Source organism: Mauremys reevesii, linkage group 10 (assembly GCF_016161935.1).
Source record: "Mauremys reevesii isolate NIE-2019 linkage group 10, ASM1616193v1, whole genome shotgun sequence".
NCBI classification, from domain to species: Eukaryota; Metazoa; Chordata; order Testudines; family Geoemydidae; genus Mauremys; species Mauremys reevesii.
Window position 1 is genome coordinate 83482399 of NC_052632.1, and position 14443 is coordinate 83496841.

The window sequence follows — 14443 nt, forward strand, 5'->3', positions numbered from 1 at the left end:
ACTGCAGGGGTGGGGCCGGGGGGCAGAGAGGAGCAGGGGGTGGGCGGGGGGAGCCACTGGGGTCTTGGGGGCAGTGCAAGTGGAGCAGGCCGGGGCCCCTTCTCAGCATGGGCCCGGCCCCCTGGAGCCACTGTAAACCCGGCACTGGCTATGGGAAGGGGCCGCCCCGTGTTCGCAAAGGTGCCCAGCCCCGGCCCGAGCCCGACCGGTGCCAGGGGCCCCGGGGCCCTGCAGCCCGGCCCGGGAGCGCCCCCTAGCGGCTCTGAGGGGACGCAGCCCCAGGGAACTTGGGGCTCTTCGGGGGCGGAAAGGAAACTCCCGCAAACTCCGCAGGGTGCAGGGCAGAGCCCCGCTCCGGGGGCTGGGGGCGGCACCTGCGCCCCCGTTCTGCCCCGTGCCCCACATCACTGCCTGCACCCCGCCCCGCCCCTCGCTGCCCCGTGCCCCCCATCAATCCCTGCACTCAGCATTGCCCCTCCCTGCCCCGTGCCCCACATCCCCGCCCCCATCACTGCCTGCCCCCAGCCCCGCCCGCCCCCATCACTCCCTGCACCCCGCCCCGCCCTCGCTGCCCCGTGCCCCACATCACTCCCTGCACCCCGCCCCGCCCCTCGCTGCCCCGTGCCCCCATCACTGCCTGCCCCAGCCCCGCCCCTCGCCCCCATCGCTCCTGCACTCAGCCCCGCCCCTCGCTGCCCCGTGCCCCCATCCCCGCCTGCCCCCAGCCCGCCCCCCCCCTCCTCCTGTGCCCCCATCGCTCCTGCACCCAGCCCCGCTCCCTGGCCCGTGCCCCCCCCAGTCCCGCCCCCACTGGCCCTGCCGCGGGGCCGGAGCGGGCCCTACCCCGGGGGCGGCCCGCAGTGACTGTCCCCGCCCGAGCCGAGCACCGCCCCTGCGGGCGGATTGGCTGCCGGCGGAGCCGCGGGCGGGCGGGCGGCGATAAAGCGGCGGGCGCGGGCGGCTCCTGGCAGGTACCGAGCGGAGCCGGACCCTGCTGCCCGGCCGCATGGCGCTGTGCCCCGCGCCCGAGGCCCGCGTGCGCCTCGTGTTCTTCGGGGCGGCGGGCGTGGGCAAGACGGCGCTGATCCGCCGCTTCCTGCAGGACTCATTCGAGGCGCGGCACCGGCGCACGGTGGAGGAGCTGCACCTGCTGGAGCTGGAGCTGGAGCTGGGGGCGGGCTCCGGGCTGCGCCTCCGCCTGGAGATCCTGGACACCAGCGGCAGCTACAGCTTCCCGGCCATGCGGCGCCTCTGCATCGGCCGCGCCGACGCCTTCGCCCTGGTCTACTCGCTGCAGGAGCCCGACTCCTTCGCCGAGGTGCAGCGGCTGCGGGACGAGATCCTGGAGGCCAAGCAGGGCGCGGTGCCCGTCGTGGTGGTGGGGAACAAGAGCGACCTGGCGCCGGGCGAGCCCGACCCGCGCATCGCCGCCGCGCAGCGGGACTGGGGCTGCACCTGCCTGGAGGCGTCGGCCAAGCAGGGACGCAACGTGGTCGGCCTCTTCCAGGAGCTGCTGAGCCAGGTCCACCTGCCCGGGCGGCTCAGCCCGGCCCTGCAGCGCCGCCGGCCCCAGACCTGCTCCAAGGAGCCGCCCCGCCGGAGCGCCAAGAGCCACGGCTGCGCGGTCTGCTAGAGCCCGGCGGGGCTGAGCGCGGACCCGGGGTGCCGCGGCCAGCGGGCCCCGTGCCGGCCGGGAGAGGGGTCCCCCGGCAGCTGGAGAGGGCCGGGCCGGGGCGCCTGCAGGGCGCGCCTGGTCCGATTGTTCCCCTGGGTCAGGGGCTCTCAGACAGAGGGGGGTCGGGACCCCTCAGGGGGTCCTGAGGTTATGCGGGGGGTCACGAGCTGTCAGCCTCCACCCCAAACCCCGCTTTGCCCCCAGCATGTGTAATGGTGTTAAATAGATACACGAGTGCTTGTAATTCCTAAGGGGGGCGGGGGCACTCAGGCTTGCTGGGTGAAAGGGGCCATCAGTAGAAAAGGGTGAGAATCACTGGCCTAGTGCCAGCAGGGGGGGAGCGGACTCTGCCCCCCCCCATGTACCCCTGCTTGCCTCTCCCTGCCTGCGCCCAGCGGCTGGGTGCTCTGGCCATGGAGACACTCAGCCTGCCTGAGCCAAAGAGCTTTGGGAGCAAGGTGGCAGAGCCCAGCAACCAGCCTGGGGAGAGGGCGGGAGCTGTGGCTTCCTCTCCCCTTTGCTGGGTTCTGGGGGCAGGGGAAGCCTCCAAGGCAGCTCCCTGCCTCCCCTGAGCTTGTACCTGACCTGGGGATGCTGCTGGGGGTCTCCCAGCCCCTGCATCAGTGGATGAGCGCTCACCCCCCACTGCAGGCCAGGTCTCATCTCTGCCAAAGCCTGACCACCTCCAACAACCTTCTCAGTCACTGAGGTTACAAGGCCCCTTAAACCAGAGCTGGGTCAAAATCCCTTCCCTGCACAGGCTGCAGCTGCCAGGATTCCCCTGGGTCACCTCTTACGTCAGCTGAGGGCAGCTGAATTTCTAATATCAAAATAGAGCAGCCCAGCTGCTCCCTGTTGTCCTGCATCAGTCCCACCTCCTCGCATAAGGACAAAGGCACAGCAGCCCCCCCCCCTTTCCTTGGAGGGGCCTGGGCAGCAGCAGCTCTGAAGCTGGCTTGAGCTACCAGCTAGGGAGGGGCAGTGCTTAATGTGTCATGAAGGAGCTGCTGGGGCTCACGCGATTTGTTTACATGCATAACTAATGCAGCAAGCCCAGAGGGGCCGGCCGGGGGCTCTGCACTGCCTGGCCCAGAGGGGCTGGCTGGGGCTCAGCCCTGACACAAACTAGGCACTGCAGAGGGGGCAGCTCTGGTTGAGAAGCTCCTCTGCCTGAGAGGCCAACGGTGTTTTCCAGCTGCTGCTCCCAGAGCGCTGCGTCTCCTGAGTCAGACGGAAGGAGATGCAAGGATGGAATGAAGGCGCCTTGGCCTCTAGCGCCTCTTACTCCAGGGGAGCAGCCCTGAGCAGGGTTCGGGCAGGGGAAGTGCTACAATCGGGGGCTGGGTTGCTCTACCCCTTGCTACCTGCCATGGCTCATGGGAGATGGCAGCCTTGGTTGGCACCGCTCCCTAGGGCACCCTCTTGCTGGACTAGCAGCTGCCTAGAAATCTAGCCAGCTGTGGTGGGAGTGTGTGGAAAGGTGAGGAAATGAAGGGGGGACAGGGGGCATATTGTAGAACGCTGCCCCTCCAAAACACTGCTCCAGCAATTGCACTGTAATGTGCATATGTTAAGCTACTTGTTTCTTTGTGTTACATGACAACTTTGGCTTCCTGTAATAAATCACTGTGTGGAACAAGTGTGTGTGTCTCTAGTGCCTTGGTCCTTTAAAGTGTCGCCACCTGGGGAAGGCAGAGCCCTGTTAGCAAGGGCCCGCGAGCCCTAGGGGTGCTGTTCTCTAGCTCCCTGCTTCTCATACTCTTCATCTGCTGTAGTAGCTGCTGCCCCCGATCTAAGTTGTACGAGCTCTAATTCATGATTCTAGGCCCAAGATTTTAGGAATGTAAAACTGTCTCATAATCCAAACTCCACTGCCCATTAGTACCTACTCCTCTGCCTGGGCGGCAGCAACAGTACAGAACTCAGAGTTACATGGATCCTTATTCAGAGCCCATGCCACTGTGAAGGGTGAGTCTGACCTAACTCCGGCCGCCTTGTAACAGATTGCTCCTATCTATTTTAGGGTTTTATATGGCTGTCACTATAGTTATGTGAACATCTTCCACAGAAGTGAAGTCCTGGCAACTCTATCATTTGGGATAAAATCTCTGTTTGGAATAGGGTTGCATGTAGGGTGTTTGGTTAAGAATTTGTTTAATTTCCCTTTGGCACCATTCCATCCCAAATGCCATTCTTATGGGGGAAAGGCCTCTGCTAACTGCACAAACTGATGCAAGATAAAAAACAGCTCTCAAATATGGAGACTGAGCAAGCAAACTTATGTTCACATCAGTCTTACTGGAAAGAATGTTTCCAAGCTTCAGCTTGCACAAATGAAGACTTAGACTTGCATCTTGTAATTAATTTACAGCAGTTATTAAATTTTGGTCTTTAATGTTAACTCAAATAACAAAAAGGAAATTAATAAGTTTCAGACTAGCAGCTATGTTAGTCTGTATCTGCAAAAAGAACAGGAGTACTTGTGGCACCTTAGCACTACAAAAATGTTTTTTTTTCTTTTTCTCCCGCAGATAATAGCTCATCTTAATTAATTAGCCTCTTACAGTTGGTATGGCTACTTCTACCTTTTCATGTTCTCTGTAGGTGTATAGATCTTAATAATCTTCCATTCTATGCATCTGATTGAAGTGGGCTGTAGCCTACAAAAGCTTAGGCTCAAATAAATTTTAGTCTCTAAGGTGCCACAAGTACTCCTGTTCTTCTTTAAGGAAATTAATAGATTTTGCTGCACCAGATCAGATTATTTCATCCACCAAAACCAGTTCCCCACTTTCAACAGCTGCCACTCCCCCATACTTTAAAGAAAAGGGGGAGGGGGACATGTTGCATCACAAAACTCAGTTGTGAGTAAGTTGCAGAATTCAAATATACTAAGACTTTGCAATAAGGCCATTTTCAAAACTGTGCCTATAGTTAAACACCCAACTGCAGACTGAAAGGAAGTGATTGCTTACACTGCAATATTATTCCTGGGTTTGTTTCATAGCCTGTGTGTGTGTAATATGATGATCAAAAAGAAAAGTACCCAACCTAAATGTACTTGAAGCCAGGTCTGAGCTGTAGAACAGTCAATTTCTAGCATGGCCTAGACCACATTAGTTAAATAGATGTTTACTAAGGTAGCATTTCATTGTGTTTGTTTTTTTTTTTTAAAAAAATAGATTATATATATATAATCTCCACAGTTAGAATCTATGTTTTAATTATTCTCCTCACTCTTGGAGAAAAATTGCCTCCACTGCAGGAGGCTTTTCAATGGTCCTTAAGTAGCAAGGTTTTGATAAAAAAAAACAGGAGTACTTGTGGCACCTTAAAGACTAACAAATTTATTTTAGCATGAGCTTTCGTGAGCTAAAGCTCACTTCTTCGGATGCATAGAATGGAACACACAGACAGGAGATATTTATACATACAGAGAACATGAAAAGGTGGAAGTATGCATACCAACAGGCAGAGTCTAATCAATTGAGATGAGCTATCGTTAGCAGGAGGAAAAAAAACTTTTTGAAGTGATAATTAAGATGGCCCATAGAAGGTGTGAGGAGAACTTAACATAGGGAAATAGATTCAATTGGTGTAATGACCCAACCATTCCCAGTCTTTGTTTAGACCACAGTTAATAGTATCTAGTTTGCATACACCTTCAGAAGGTGGCAATTTTGCAACAAAAAAACTTCAAAAACAGACTTCAAAGAGAAACTGCTGAACTTGAATTAATATGCAAACTAGATACTAGGGCAGGGGAGCCACTAGCTCCTACTCTGCAGGAAGCACATCCTCAGTGAGCCCAAAGCCTGTGACTAGGCTCCTGCAACACTATAGAGGGAAGCGGTGAAAGCGTGAGGGGGGAAGGGAGGGCTGATCTCATAGCTTTGCATCTGGGGGGAGAGTGGTAGGGGCTAGAGCTGCTCATCTGGGGACGGGTAGCTGGATCACAGCGGCACCGGCACAGCTGGGGAGAAGGTGGCTGGGGCTATACCGGCACATCTGGGGGCAGGGAGCTGGAGCTGCACATCTGGGGAGAGGGGGGCTGCGGCTGGAGCTGCACATCCGCGGGCGGGCGGCTGGCTCCCAGCTGGGGGCAGGAGAGCTGCTTCCCGCGGGGGCGGCGCTGCGGGGGGAGACCGGGCCTTCTGCCAGCGGCTGGCAGCTCGCGGCGCGCCTGTCCCTTTAAACCGGGCGGGAGGGGCGTTCCCATGGTGCCTAGCGGCGGGCGGCTTGGATTTTAAATCCTAGCAACCAATGGGGAGCGCGCTGGGGGCTCGTAACGCTCCGGCTCGAGGTTTGAAATTGTTACAGTGTCGGAGCGGCCGGCGGCGGCGGCGAGAGCGGGGCGCGGAGCAGCGGCGGGGCGAGGTCAGCGCGGGGCCGGGCAGGGGTCGGGAGCCGCGGGCAGGGGCGGGATCATGAGCGCGGCGGTGGCAGCGGCAGCGGCGGCCGGGAAGGCGGCGAAGCCGGCGGGCGCGGCGGAGCCCGGGAAGGCGGCCGGGGCCGGGGCCGGGGCCGGGGCCGGGGCGGCGGCCAAGGAGATCCCCAAGGTGCTGGTGGACCCGCGCACCCGCCGCAGCTACATGCGCGGGCGCTTCCTGGGCAAGGGCGGCTTCGCCAAGTGCTACGAGATCACGGAGCTGGAGGCGCAGGAGGTGTTCGCGGGCAAGATCGTGCCCAAGTCGCTGCTGGTGAAGCCGCACCAGAAGGAGAAGATGTCCATGGAGATCTCCATCCACCGCAGCCTGGCGCACCGCCACGTGGTCGGCTTCCAGGGCTTCTTCGAGGACAGCGACTTCGTCTTCGTGGTGCTGGAGCTCTGCCGCCGGAGGGTGAGCGGGGGCCGGGGGGCCGGGCCCCGACTCCGCGAGCGCTGGGCCGGGCCGGGCCGGGGAACGTTGGCTCTAGGGGCCGCCGCCCAGGGCGCGGCCGAGCCGCCGTTGGGATGCGCGGGGCCGGGGCGGGCGCGGGCAGCCGGGCTGAGGGTGCAGGGCCGAGCCCGGGGACCACGTTCCGCGGGGGCGGGGGCGGCGCCACGGCCGGAACCCTGAAACGAGCTCCGCGTTCCACCGTGTCCGAGCGTTCCAAGCGCCTTAAAGGGCCAGCAGCAGTGCGCGGGGACCGGCCCTCCTCGCCCTCCCCGTGGCAGCTCCTCTCCGCGGAGCTAGGGCGGGGTGATGCCCGCGGGGGGAGTCCCCAGTCGCGGCACCGGGGGTAGAACGGTGAGGGAGGCACGATGGGTAGGGCCTGGCCCCAGGGCTGAGGATACCTGGTTTTCAGGAGGGTGGGTTGGGCTGTCTCACCTGGGACACCCATGGGATGGAGTGGGAAGGGGGCCGCTAACTGGCTCTCAGCTGGGGGGTGCTCATGACCCTGCTTCTCTCCTGGCCCCCAGTCCCTGTTGGAGCTGCATAAGCGGAGGAAAGCATTGACAGAGCCCGAAGCCCGGTACTACCTGCGGCAAACAATCCTGGGCTGCCAGTATCTGCACGGCAACCGGGTCATTCACAGGGACCTCAAGCTGGGCAACCTCTTCCTCAACGATGACATGGAGGTGAAAATAGGTATGGACACCTGCAGGGCACATCCCTGTCCACGTGCCTGTGGAGGGGAGAAGCATGTCCAGGAATCTGTCACAGCCCAGGGACCCTTTCCCTTAGTCTCTTGCTGCAAAGATCCCTTGAGTGCTCACTTGTAGAAAGGACAGGAGAGAGAGCAGGATGCTCTGCTACCACAAAACCGCGTGATAGCTTCTTAACTTATGTCAGAATACTTCCCCCTTTCTGGGCGGGCTACCCTGAAACCAGCCTCTCTTGGGCTGTTTAGGACTCAATATTTGGAAGATGTTGCCTGTAATTCTGCCACTTGTGGCTCAGCAGCGAGGTCTGCGACCACTGACTGTCAACTGCTGAGCTAAGGAAACAAGTCTTGTCTTCCTGGTGCGTAACCCTGACCGGCACAAACATTCTTTCAAGGTGACTTTGGCTTGGCAACCAAAGTAGAATATGATGGTGAGCGTAAGAAGACCCTGTGTGGGACACCAAACTATATAGCTCCTGAAGTGCTGGGCAAGAAGGGACACAGCTTTGAAGTGGACATTTGGTCCATCGGCTGCATTATGTAAGTTTTATGACAAATCTTCAGTTTTTGTTTGTGCCCTTAACCTTGGGCCTTCAGCATGTAATGGGCTTAAGGCTGCCCAGATGAGCCAGCTCAGTGAACTAGACTGCGATTGGTTCCAGGTTTCAAGTTAATCTTAGATTGTAAGGAGCCTTTTTCTTAAAGGAGACACCACAAAACAAAGATGGCCAGTTCCAAGCCAGGACCTGGTTAAGTGCAGACTAAAGGTACGTCTGTGTGACACCAGCTATGGCATTGCAGCTGAGCTGCTGTGGTGTTACAGTGCAGATGCTTTCTACATCGACGGAAGGGTTTTTCCGTCGATGGAGTAATCCACCTCTCGGAGGAGAGAGCATTCGCTACATCTATGGAAGAAGTCTTCCACTGACCTAGTTGTGTCTAAACCACTGCACTTGGGCATGACATTTTTCACAGCCCTGAGTGAAGTAGCTAGGTTGATCAGATTTTTACACTGAGGCTCTAACGACCCTGAGCCCCAGCTGTGTGCTGTTCTGTGGGTGTTAAATGTTACAATTTAAAATTAATGGTTTGAAAATTCGGCTGCCCTGGCAGGACTACTCCCATAAAGGTAGTAATCAAGGGGTGGAGATGGGTAATGATTCTCTGCTTCCCTCATGGCTTGTTTGCTGTGTAACTGGGGTTTGACTATCTCCAGAAAATTCCTCAGATCTGACCATCACTGCAATTTTTTTGCTTACCTTGACCTGCCAGCTGTTGTGTGTGCACCCGCCTGTATGTGCACCCATTGCATTTGCAGGCTAACTTCCTGTTGTAGAGCAGGTTATTTTGAAGCTTCTCTCTCTAGCTGGAACTCTCTCCAGAGGGTACCAGGTTCCAGTCTCCTCCCTTAGGGAGCAGGGAACTGGAAATCGAACTGGCATTTCAAATACAATTGTCTGCTGCCCTTCATCTCCTGGGTGTGTGGTGATTCCCCCCGCTGCGAAAGACACCTTGTGGAAATCTTGCGGTCTCCTCCTTGTGACAGGCTTTTATATCTTAAATATACAGGTACACTCTCCTGGTAGGGAAGCCACCTTTTGAAACCTCTTGTCTAAAAGAAACATACATCCGAATTAAGAAGAACGAGTATAACATCCCCAAGGTATGGAGCCTGTTGCAGAGGGGAGCGTTTGTCCTCCTGGCCGATCTTTGTCACCTTAATGAAAGAGCCGATATCACAGAGCTGTGCAGAATCCAAATTGCTTCCCTGGTGCCTGCTCATAACCATGGAAATGGCTTCCAGCATCCTGAGTACAGATGAGGAGACACCTGACAAGGAGATACATTTGTGTTAAGCCTTTCTAGGCCTTAGTGCAGGGGTGTTAACTTGAAAGGCCAACTTCTCAGGGGAAGGGAGGGGGAGCTAGCCCCCCAAACTGGCACGGAGATGCATTACCATATTTTGTTGGGTGATATCGTAGGCACGTAAGTGGCTCGAACTCCCTTCCTACCATTGGACTCCTTCAAATTCTGAGTCCAGCCACAGAGGAGAACTGGTCTGGGTATCAAACCCATCCCGGCTGCTGCCTGTCAGGCCCTTCTGCAATCATCCTACTTGCACCAGGAGCTTTCTCACTGAAATAACCATTGAGAACCCCAATCCTTCTCCACTCCTCCAGGCTTAAGTCCCGGTCTCCCAGCCATGCACACCCTCTGCTTGGAGCAGGAGAGCCTCACTAGTTGTGGGTCTGTGACCTATCCATTGTGCACACCAGTGCTAGGTTGTGCTTATCCCCCTGGCCTTCACTCATGAACCCTGCCTGTCCCCTCTTTCAGCACATCAACCCTGTAGCTGCTAATCTCATCCAGAAGATGCTGAGATCTGACCCTGCCACCCGCCCTACTATCGACGAACTGTTGAATGATGAGTTCTTCACATCAGGTTACATCCCCAGCCGGTTGCCCACCACCTGTCTAACCATCCCGCCTAGGTTTTCAATTGCCCCCAGTGGATTTGATCCAAGTGGACGGAAACCTCTTACCGCTCTCAACAAAGGTAAGATTTGGGGAGGGGGCGGAGATGTAGGTTTTAACAGTGCCTGGCAATTACAAGAGAGCCCTGGGTTACAGTGGGGACGGGGAGAAGACCGGGAGAGTAAATTACAAATGAAAACCCTGCTTGGCTCTCTGTGACATATGGTTATGGCTAGTGAGCTCATGTGGGGATGCTGTCCTGGAAATCCAGCAGTGCCCCTTGCAGGAGCAGTCGCTGCTCTTCTGACAGATTGCCCCCCAGCATGGAGAGAGGGATATCTTAAATGTACTGCAAATGGAGCATCCTGGCCCCAATACTCAGGGCACGTTGGGCCTCTTGTTCCTCGCCCTCCCTGCTTCTCTGTTGTGCTCTGGCTCTGGGCAGTGCCAGTGAGTGAGGGTGGCAGCTCACTGCTCTTCTAGCCTCGCTGGGGCAGCCACGGCAGAACTGGATCCTCTTCTTCCCCTTTGGCAATAACTTGGGAATGCCCGACCCAAGCTGAGGCCTTATGCCAGTTTAATTCTCTAGGTGTCCTGCCACCACACAGGAGGCTAATGCCCTAAGGGAAGATGGTGCCCCCTGGCAGCTCTTAACTCCGTTCTCTTCCTTCCTGCCTCTGCCCACTAGAGAAAGTGGCTTGTATCCCAAGCAGGGTGAGACCATCTCCTCCCATGAGGCATGGACGCTGACAAGGTCGTCAGCGTTAGTTGTGGTAATGCTGCTCTAATGGAGCAGGCAGCTCATCAACAGGATGAGGCTGGCAGAACTTCTGTCCATTGCAGAGATGGGTGTCTGCTTTCAGCCCTGTGGGTGTCATGCAAACTGTTACAGCTGGGTTTGAAGGTAAATCTAACTTCTCCTGAAACTATCAGCCAGCTTTAGCCTTCATGCTACTAACACAGCTGTCGCGCTGCTCTTCTCCTCTGGCTCAGGCCTGGACAGCCCTGCCTTAGATAAAGCCCATGAAAAGGAAGACGAAGCAGCACTGCGGGAGCTGGGAGAGCCTGTCGACTGCCACCTAGCCGACATGTTACAGCAGCTGAGCGTGGCCAATGCAGCGAAACCCTCGGAGAGGGCAGTAGTGAGACAAGGTGAGCTACGGGTATGGGCTGACAGATAGCGAGGCAGGCTGTGCAGGGATCCTAGAAGTGCTACGAGGTGCTTGGATTAAAAACTCCAAAGCAAAGGGTGGGTGGAGGAGCTCCTTGCCCCTTCCCTGGGTCCCCCCCCCTGCTTACACCCAGCAAGTCAGCTGAGGGTTTCACATGTTGCTTTACAAACATTATTTAACAAACTCCATTTCTGTTGCAGAGGAGGCTGAGGATCCTGCTTGCATACCCATCTTCTGGGTTAGTAAATGGGTGGACTACTCGGACAAGTACGGATTAGGTAGGGAGCGTCTTGGCATTGCCAGCAGCCGAGTTCACTTCAGTCGCTTCCCCCAACTTCCCGGGGGGTGAGATCGAGGGGCCCAGGGTGCAAATCATCCATCTGATGTAGCTGGTTTTTATACCCTGTTAACCAGTTAACGTGCAGTGCCTCAGATGTTGCCATCCCTGAGAGCGGCACAAAATGCTCAGCTGATCAAAGGAACCATGAGCATCCTGTGGCAACCCCAGTCTAAAGAGCATAGGATTTCAGATCCGCATCCTGGCAGGCACTGAACACCTTATGCCCCAGCGAACACATGGCTGGATGGGGTGGGGGGCATGGTGCTGAGACGGCATTGGCATTGGTATTCTTTTGTTAAATGACTAAGTCTTGCAGGGGAGGTTTCCCCACATAGTCCTTTGAGAACAGGCGCTCTAGACAAGTGGTTCTCAATCAGGGGTATGCAAAGGTTTTCCAAGGGGTATGTAGCCTGTTGTAAAACTAGGCAAATAAAAAGCACCAGTGAAGTCAGTACAAACTAAAATTTCATAGTCTTGTTTATACTGTTCTGTATACTATACACTGAAATGTAAGTTACAATATTGATATTCCATGGAAAATCAATACAATATTGATTGCATGGTAAAAATGAGTCCCCAATCTTTCAGTAACAGTGCGCTGTGACACTTTTGTAATCTGTCTGATTTAGTAAGCCAGTAGTTTAAGTGAGATGAAACTTGGGGTATTCAAGACAAATCAGACTCCTGAAAGGGGTACAGCAGCCTGGAATGGTTGAGAGGCCCTGCTCTAGACAGCTGAGAGGCACCAGGGTCAGCCAGAGTGAGGGCCTTCTGCTAAGACACCCTTACAGCTTATAGCATCCCGAGCCTGGAGACATTCAGTGTTTGGAGATCTAATGCATTCCCTTCTCCAACCAGGCTACCAGCTGTGTGATAACAGCGTTGGGGTTCTCTTCAATGACTCCACCCGTCTCATTATGTACAACGATGGGGACAGCCTACAGTACATTGAGCAAAACAACACCGAGTCCTACTTCACTGTGAGATCCTACCCCTCGACGTTGACTAAGAAGGTCAGTCACTCTGGAGATGCACATTTAACAGCAGCTAGGAGCTGTGTCCTCCTCCTTCCCCTGCCACACTGTGGGTCTGAATGGCTATCTAAGCAGACAAAACATAATCAGCATATCTAGGCTAGAGGGGCTATGTCTTTGCTCCCCCGCAAATGAGCATTAGCAGCAGTTCAGGTTCAGTTTCCACTTTGTAAAAACCCAGTGTGAGTGCAGTTTCACAGAAATATTAACAATAGTTCTCTGCAATGCTGGAAACAACCTGGACTAAAGAATAAACCCATGAAGTGAGGCCAGGTATAACAACCAATCTAGGTCCATTGTCCAAGCACACTGTTCTGGTTTGTTCTTACAACATCTTGCATCCTGACGTCAACCTGCCAGGTTATTGTAAGTCCTGAATTCGTCTCTTGGGTCACTACCTCTTCACAAGGTTTCACTGCTGAGGACAGTGGAACTAATGCTGAATGGCCCACTTGGGCCATGCAGCTGTGGAAGCAGACACTGCCTTGGAAGTATGATCTTCCCCACACAGCCTCGTTCGTCCTGCTAACCCATGTAGTTGTCTCTATAGATAACACTATTGAAATACTTCCGGAACTACATGAGTGAGCACCTGCTAAAGGCTGGAGCCAACATCACGCCCCGGGAGGGGGATGAGCTGGCACGCCTCCCCTACCTCCGCACCTGGTTCCGGACTCGCAGTGCCATCATCCTGCACCTGAGCAACGGCACCGTGCAGATCAACTTCTTCCAGGTGAGAGCTGCTCGCGTGGTAGCAGGAGCCAAACCTCCGGTGTCAGCAGCTCACCAACCACTTTGGGGGCCTTGTAACACGCAGAGGATGGTGCTACCAAGTGGTCACAACTTAGGCCAGATTTCAGACTAGCTGACCCAGGACCGGAAGGCCCCTTAGTCCATTTTCTCAATACTTGAGCCACCCAGACTCCCTAGCACTGCTATTGTGCCTTATTAATCCTTAGTGCCGCTGTTTGCTAGGGAGCCTGTGTGGTTCTGGCTCCCTTTTCTGTTGTCACTTGCTGAAATCCTTTAAAAGAACAAAGTGCAGCAGGTGCTTTCCTGGTCCCGCTCCTCCACGGCAGCAGAGACTGGCGAGGGTGCACACGGGATGTGCTGCTGAGGAACGGGTCACCTAGGATAGCCCGAGGGCCCCCGTGGCCTCAGCCTGCCGAGGGACCTCTCAAGCTCTGTGCATTCTCTCTGTAGGACCACACTAAAATCATCCTGTGCCCCTTGATGGCGGCGGTCACCTACATCGACGAGAAACGGGACTTCCGCACGTACAAGCTGAGCCTGATCGAGGAGCACGGCTGTTGCAAGGAGCTGGCCAGCCGGCTACGCTACGCCCGCACCATGGTGGAGAAGCTGCTCAGCTCCAAGTCTGGCTCGGCCCGTATGAAACCCTCTGCTTAGAACCCAGCTGTAATGGACTCAGTGTCTGTGCCAAACTGTTATGGCCTCGGACGGAGCGGCCTCTGCAATGCTCTCCAGTCAAACTGTGACCTCCCAGCAGCTGGGCCACCTCTCTGCTGCCAGCTGCACTGGAGCCACAGGAGGGGCCGCTGCTGAGGAAATGTGTCTTTATGCCATGGCCAGACTGGCCCCTCAGCACCCATTAGAAAGTTGATTTTAGAAAAACTAGATATTCAATAACTGTCAAATCCCCCCAGCCCTTGTTCCATGGCCTTGACACAGCCTCCTCTGGAGAACAGAGCATGGGCGGGGCAGAGTTCTGTAAGTTATTTGTGTTTGTGATGCTCTGGGGCTCCCTTCCCCCTCCTGTAGTGACTGTAAGATATTTAATGTGCTCATATGCTGACTCTGAGCAATCAGCCTTTTAATATTGAAACTAATCTGCACCAAATTAAACTCTTGTATATTACGTAACTTGATTAAAGATTGGTCTCTGCAGCCCCCTCCCTCCCACATCGCATGCAATGCCCCCTCTGGATGAAGGGCTTTGCCTGGCCCAGGGGGGAGACCCTATTAAGTATGGAGTAGAAGGAAGTCTTCCCACGCTGCTGTGTTCCATCTCTAAGACGGGAGGTACGGTGGACTCACCTCCACATGGTCTGTTAATGCAGCCCATAAAGAATCCTGTTTTTCCAGGCAGCTGCTGTGTAATTCTGTGATGTGCTCTCCCCACAGCGGTGGGAGCTTT

The 14443-nt window shown here is 55.7% G+C and overlaps 2 protein-coding genes across 2 annotated transcripts; both read left to right on the plus strand.

Annotated features, from left to right (window-relative positions):
- Positions 1-999: 999 nt before the first annotated feature.
- On the plus strand, positions 1000-3181 carry LOC120372907 (GTP-binding protein Rhes-like). Its single transcript, XM_039490441.1, has one exon. It carries the CDS (start codon positions 1007-1009, stop codon positions 1631-1633), a length of 627 nt encoding a protein of 208 aa, XP_039346375.1. The 5' UTR covers positions 1000-1006; the 3' UTR covers positions 1634-3181.
- Positions 3182-6087: 2906 nt separating this feature from the next.
- On the plus strand, positions 6088-14197 carry PLK1 (polo like kinase 1). The gene is made up of 10 exons (XM_039491511.1): positions 6088-6516; positions 7080-7248; positions 7660-7804; positions 8834-8927; positions 9602-9821; positions 10733-10891; positions 11112-11189; positions 12110-12264; positions 12836-13018; positions 13489-14197. The coding sequence occupies exons 1-10, from the start codon at positions 6103-6105 to the stop codon at positions 13693-13695; spliced, it is 1824 nt and encodes a 607-aa protein (XP_039347445.1). The 5' UTR covers positions 6088-6102; the 3' UTR covers positions 13696-14197.
- The last annotated feature ends 246 nt before the right edge of the window (positions 14198-14443 follow it).